The following is a 7004-nucleotide window of genomic DNA, read 5'->3' on the forward strand; positions in this document are numbered from 1 at the left end:
GGCGGATTTAGATTTTTTTTTTGGTGCGGAGGGGCGAATGAACAGTAGCAAACAAAATTAAAAAACAGAAAAATAGGCAAATTTGGATATATGCATGATTGATGGTTAGTAAGATAAGTCTTAAAAAAAACAAGAAAAGGAGAAGTGTTAATTAATTGATTAGTCATTATTAGTTAATTAAGGTAAGTAGGCCGGATAATATTAAGTAATTAATTGTGAGAGAAGTGTTAATTAATTCATCATCATCAGTTCATGATTCTCAGTATCCTTGTAACAAATTGCTTTTATGATTAGTGCATAAGAATAAAGACTTTTATTTAATTTATTTCGTTTGACAATTAGTCTCAGAGCAGGTATTTATTGTCAGCATTAACACCAGCCATTGTAGTGTAGTCAAGATGCACCTACAGTACTACTTTAAACGGCAAGAGGTCTAGTGTTTTGACTTGGAATTTATTTATTTTTTCAAATTTTTAGAAAAAAAGCTAAATTTAAACAGCTCATGAATGCTCAAGAGACCTTTCTAAACAAGCCATTTATCAAGAGCCAAAAAGTTAAGAGACTTTTATAATAAACCATATTTGCAAAACGGATGGTAGCGCATTTACATCCCGCTCAGCAAAAGTTTTGCTAAATTTAGCCAAAATATTATTTATTTTTTTTATTTTAGCTATCCACTTTTTTAAAGTACTTACATTCGGCGTAGCATTTTAACTATCAACTTTTAATATTTTATTTAAAATTTATTATTTTGTATTTTTTATGTAGTTCTACAAGTGAGGGGAGAGAAGTTTAAATGGTTTTTAATTAAAGGAAAAAGGATGAAATGCTTTTTTAATTAATAAAATAATAGATTGTTGAGCTATAGTGCTCAACAACTTTGTTGAGCATTGTAGCTCCTCAACAAACTCTTAGGTAGTTTGCTTAGCCGGATGGAAAGTGATTTTAACACTATAACTCAATAAAAATAGGCAAAATGATATTTTGTTGAACTGGATGTGAATGCTCTAACTATTTGCAGCCTCATCAAAACCATTTTTTGGTTATTTTAGTGAGGCAATTATTTGGCGAAACTGCCTAACAAGTCTCATTTTCAGCCTTATCACTTTGATGGAAAAAATTTGTGAATAAAAAAATGGTTTCTCTCTCCCCCTTTAATAGTTGAAAAAAGAATAAACAAATCTTTGAAAAATAATATTTAAATGAAATAGTGAAAATGAATTGTTAAAATAGTGAGGCTGTTGAAAATGCTTTAACAAAGTGAGTAGTTACAATAGGTAAAAATGTACTTTTGTCTTTTGGTTATTTTGATGAGTAAAATTTGGTAAGGATGCTTGTCATTTGTTACAAGCCATTTACTAAAAGCCAAAAAGTGAAAGCTATTTAGCTTTTTAAGATTATATATTCATTTCCTTTTTCTCTCATCTACCAAAAACAAAAAAAAACAAAAAATATTTAACTAAAGTAAAGAAAAATATAAAATGTTTGATGTTTGATTCATTTTATAAGTGACCCTCTAAATTAAAGTAATAAAAGTCATATGGACTCTCACTCCTCTTATATATAGAACCCCGCCTATGAGTAATGTTATAAAATATCTTTTTATCCTTTCTTTTATTCTTCCAAAGTTTATATTATTTTTAAAATTATTATTAGATCAAAATTTAATAGTAATTTTAAAAGTCACTTTAACTTTGAGAGGATAAAAAGATGCTCCTCAAACATTACTCCGCTATATATATATATATATATATATACATTTAAATACTCAACCATATGAACTCTCACCTCTATGCAACATAAGGGCTCGTTTGGTTCGCATAATGCGTATTTCATTAGGAAAGTGAATAGTTATGACTGGAAATAAAAGAGAATGGAATGGAATTGAATAACTATTCATATTCCTTAATTTAGTAACAACACACATACTTTAATTGGAATTTAATCAAAATTACTAAAAGCCCCATGCTATTATTTTTTTCAACTCATATTTAAAATAAAAAAATTAAAAATTAAAGAAAATAAAGTGGGTGGCCAGCCACCCACATAAACAGCTGGGGTGGCCAGGTCACCCCTTATAAGCAAGCGCAGCCACCCCAAAGGACCCACGGGGGTGGCCACGACCACCCTCGACACCCTCAGGGGTGGCCGCACCACCCCCGGCCTCTTCTGTGGGTGGCTGACCACCACAATGGGTGGTCGGCCACCCACTTTATTTTTTTTAGTTTTTTTTAAGTTTAAAATAAACTCAAAAAATAAAAATGGGTTTTTTGGAAAATTTATTCAATTTCATAAGGAATAGCTGTTCTTCTTAGTTTAGAAGAAATAGTTACTCCTCTTAATTTAGATGAATAGTTATTCATTTGTATGAGATTAGTCATTCTCATGAGAATAACTATTTCTAGGAACAGACCCCTACCAAACAAAAGAATAACTATTCTAAAGAATATCTATTTCATTCTAGGGGTCTATTCCGCAAACCAAATGGCCAATGATCACATTTGATGTTCCCATTATCTGAGCCATTTACCATCCGAGGCATTCTCACTGTTTATTCTCTTCTTTCATCATTCATGCAGCAGGACAAAACACCAGAAAAAAAAGATTACACAGACATGCACCATGTACATAAAATACTCACGTTTAATATTGCATATTCTTACTACAATATACGCAAAAGCTTAAGCTTATTTTATATATATAATATGATGCCCTCAGGGCCAGGCATGCATGCCATTAATTAAGATAATATTTCCATACGTACAATACAAACCTCCCAGGAAGCATTGATCATTCAGGATCAATCAACATTTGCGCCGCCATACCTCCTAGCAGCCTCTTTGCTATCGATGGTTGCTGTGAAAGTCTGATCACCAGCTTTTTCCGGCCTAGAAGATCCGTTGAAGTTGCCGTATCGCCTTGCAGCTTCCCTGCTGTCAATGGTTTCTGCATACGCCTCTCTTTTTGGTGCTGGGTTCCGCGAGAACTGCGGGGGACCGCCAGAAGCCACAGATAATCCCGTTGCAGCTTCCTTCAAATTCTCCACAGCTTCGGCAATGTCGGATGTTGGTTTCCCGAGCGTGCCTTCACGGTTTGCCGGCGCAGCCCGCCATGCTGAACGGCTCGGCCTAGCCCAGCCTCCAGTTGTGACCGTTGTTGGCTCCGTGGCGGCGTCATTCTTGCGGCTGTAGTCATCTTTGTTGTTGTTATTGTTGTCGCCGTTATTAGCGTTTGATGGAGGGGCTAGTACTTGGCGCCAGTTGGCTGCATTTGGGAACCTGCTGGGTCGGCTAGCTTCTGTCTGGACTTTGGCGAGGAAGTCCTCAACTTCTTGTGGGCGATCTTCAGCTGGACTCGAAGGCCTGCGCAATTTGTCGGCATTATAAAACTTATCTTTCACCTCCGTCTTGAATCCGTAGTCTTTCTCCGGCTCAACCTTTGGTGGGGAGTTATTCCTGTTGTAGAAATTTATGATGAGATATACTATGAAAGAGAAGAGAGTGCTTCTTGCCAAGATGGACACAAGTTAGTTTTATAGACTGAATTGAAAGAAATTTCTCTCCCTAGTTTAAAGAAAATTTTTGTCCAGAACAAAAGATGAAAAACAGACATTTTCTTATAAGGAAACATATCTAGATTAGACTAAATAAGAAAGAGAATAAGAGAAATGTTATATATATACTGAACAAATATCTTCATTCCATCCATCCAAACTAATATGGCAATATGGCATATGGTTCTCCTATAGCATTTGATAGATGAAAATGGATTTTTTAGTTAGAGGACCACGCTTTTGTGGATGAAATTAGAATACTTGCCGAGTATATATCATTTTTCATAGAGCAAACCCTACAAAGCTTAATTTAGAGAGTATAAAATATTCTAATACCTGTATCCATAATCTTTCACGGGCTCGACCTTTGGTAAGGAGCTTTGTTTGTATCCATAATCATTCACGGGCTCGACCCTTGGTAAGGAGCTTGGTTTGTATCCATAGACGTCCCTCGTTGGCTCGACCTTTTGCGGGGAGCTATATCTGTATCCAAAATCATTCACGGGCCCAACCCTTGGTCCGGAGCTGTATCCGTATCCATAGTCTTTCAGTGGCTCAACCTTTGGTGGCGAGCTATATCTGTATCTAGAATCATTCACGGGCTCGACCGGCCTTGGGAAGGAGCTATGTTTGTATCCATAGTCCCTCACTGGCTCAACCTTTGATGGGGGCTTAACTCTTCCATAGATTTTCAGTGGCTCAACCTTTGGTGGGGAGCCATATCTGTATCCATAGTCTTTCACCGGCTCAACCTTTGGTGGGGAGCCATATCTATATCCATAGTCTTTCACTGGCTCAACCTTTGGTGGGGAGCCATATCCGTATCCATAGTCTTTCACTGGCTCAATCTTGGGCGGGGAGCTATGCCTGTATTGTGTGAATACAGGCACACGGACATGCTCAACAACTGTCTCAACTTTTGCAACATAGCTCTGCCCATAACGATTGGGAATGCTCACAATAATTGGCGTTTTCCGGCCCTCGGCATCGACGATGACCGGCCGGCAAACGTGATCGGAGGCGTAGCTTGCTTCGCTCCATTCATTAGCACGTGGCGGAGCCCCATTATAGGTGGAGTAGCCTGATCTATACCCATAACCATACCCATCCATCTCTAAGCTTTGTGTGAAAACCTCGTTTCCTCAAAGAACCTTAATTAGGACTACCTCTTCAGTTTCTAAAGGTGTCATAACTTATCCTTAAATAGAAAAATAATTTTCCTTTGTGCTTACATGACATGATACAAGAATCAAGGAGGGTACAGTGAGATTCCCTTCTTGTTCTTCGATTGACAACATAATTGAAGAATCATATTCTGCCAAATCCATGCACATATAGCGACCTGCATTAACTTCCCTTGAATGATTTATTTATTTATTTATTTTTATTTTCAGCTGCACTCTGCAGAATGTGTTGAATATATATATCCACCATAAAAGAATAAATAAAAGCTGAGAGAATCACTTTTGCTACATGGAAACAACTGTGAACTTTCAATGCAAGAATCAGAAGCTCCAAACAGGATATAAGATCAGTTGGGACATGGCCGTTCCAAGTGAAAAGATTGAGAAGAATTTTTAGAAAAGTTTACAATATTCACAACATGAACAAGTGCTTCGAAGCACTTGACACTACTTTCTGTTGTTTTCCATGGCTGGAATTAATTGGGAGCCAAGCTGGCTATTCGTCGATCTCCACCCATATTGTCTCTGCACTTTTTAAGTTTTTCTTCAAAAGGATCAATTCTACATTTTTCTTAAGAATCATATTCTGCTCATGAGCTTATCTATTGATCCATATGACCGATAATGCGACCAGCCAAATTATATTCCTCTTTATCTCTGATCTCAAGTCTCTCAACGTCAATGCAACAATGAGCAGCAGGAGAAAATTACTTTTTTTAACTTTCTTTTATCCGTAGTCATGGTGTTTTCCCAGCAAGCCAGATTAAAGAAAGTTTCATGCAGCCGCAACTTTGGATATGATACTAAGAGCATGTTTGAGATTGCGTTTGAGAAATAAAGCTTTTAAGTCAAAAAGAGCTTTTGGGCAAAAGCTTTAATTTTAAGCTTTTGTCAAAAGTTCATTTTGGTCATTTTTAGGCTTTTTGGACCCTTAAAAGCGCTTTTAATTTTTTTACCAAACGAGTACTTTTTTCTTCAAGTGAACTTTTTGAATGCTAAAAGCATTTTTAAGACCTTTAAACGCAATCCCAAACAGGTTCTAACTAATGCAGCACGGCAAAGTGGCTTCGCAAAAACAACAAACACAAGAATTACAACCCTTATTAAAAAAATAAGAGTTAATCTAAGGTTCGAGGTAGAGTAGAAAAGAAAACCACCATTAAAGTGTTTAAATAGATAATAATTAAAAATAATAATAATTGAGCCTAGCTCTAGACAGTTATAACATATATTTATACTACCCAGACTCTTAACCCTAATAAAAAATTGAAAAAAGGTCGGTTTACAAAAAATTTCAGCTTCCAGTTCGAACTTGTAAAAATTTGAATCACCTTGTTCCAAATCTAGTTCGAACTTAGATTTTGGAACACGCCTTTTGGAAGTCTTTTGGATCACCTTGTTCCAAATCTAGTTTGAATTGAGATTTGGAATGTGCCTGTCTGTCCAGCTCTTTAAAATTCTATTTGTAACCGTTTTGACTCAGTAAAAGTTAGAAGCGACAAAACATGACTTCGTAGACATTTGAATCAGTTTTCTAATGTCACCAAGCTTACTCTCATATGATGTCATAATTTTTTTCTACGATTAGTCCGATAGGATAGAAAATTGCCCTGCATCAAAATTACTATATAACAAGGACACTTTCTTTGAAAGTGTCACATACATATATATTGAGCACCTCCTGTTTCAAGAATCAAGGCCAATTGATATATACTTGATTGATTGTAATGGGACTTCGCCCCTCTTCCATTAACCCACCTTTTGAAAACTTGACAAGGTAATCTCGTGTGCCTCTCTCGATTCTCTTGTTCATTATATTTCTCTACTCATGCATGTATATATATTTGATGAATGTCTCTACTCATGCATGTATATATATTTGATGAATGTCCTCATATATACAATTTTCTGGTATGATAAACTCATCAATAAATATAATATCCCAACTTTCAAATTAAAATTTTCTGACATCTAGCATGCTGTACGTACGTTCATGATGTGTTAGGACATGCATGTGAGGGAGAAAAAAACATAATATAACTGAGTTCAAATTCATAGACTTTTGGACTTGGTGGTTTCGCAATATGTTATATCATGGCGATCTCATTAATGAATACTTCCTAAGATATTGTTAAACTAATTAAGAACAATAATATTAGAGCCAATAGTTTGAAAATACTAATCTTAACCCCTGATAGAGTGGACTAAAGAGTATACATAGCTAGCGTGCATGCATAGTCGTTGGAAATGAACCTAGGGTCCAAACC

The 7004-nt window shown here is 36.0% G+C and overlaps 1 protein-coding gene across 1 annotated transcript; it reads right to left on the reverse strand.

Moving 5' to 3' along the window:
• Positions 1 to 2625: 2625 nt before the first annotated feature.
• Positions 2626 to 4709, reverse strand: LOC132171781 (early nodule-specific protein 2-like). Its single transcript, XM_059583179.1, has 2 exons — positions 3890 to 4709; positions 2626 to 3455 (listed from the first exon to the last, which is right to left on the reverse strand). The coding sequence occupies exons 1-2, from the start codon at positions 4663 to 4665 to the stop codon at positions 2801 to 2803; spliced, it is 1431 nt and encodes a 476-aa protein (XP_059439162.1). The 5' UTR covers positions 4666 to 4709; the 3' UTR covers positions 2626 to 2800.
• Between the last annotated feature and the right edge of the window lie 2295 nt (positions 4710 to 7004).

Source organism: Corylus avellana, chromosome ca2 (assembly GCF_901000735.1).
Source record: "Corylus avellana chromosome ca2, CavTom2PMs-1.0".
NCBI classification, from domain to species: Eukaryota; Viridiplantae; Streptophyta; class Magnoliopsida; order Fagales; family Betulaceae; genus Corylus; species Corylus avellana.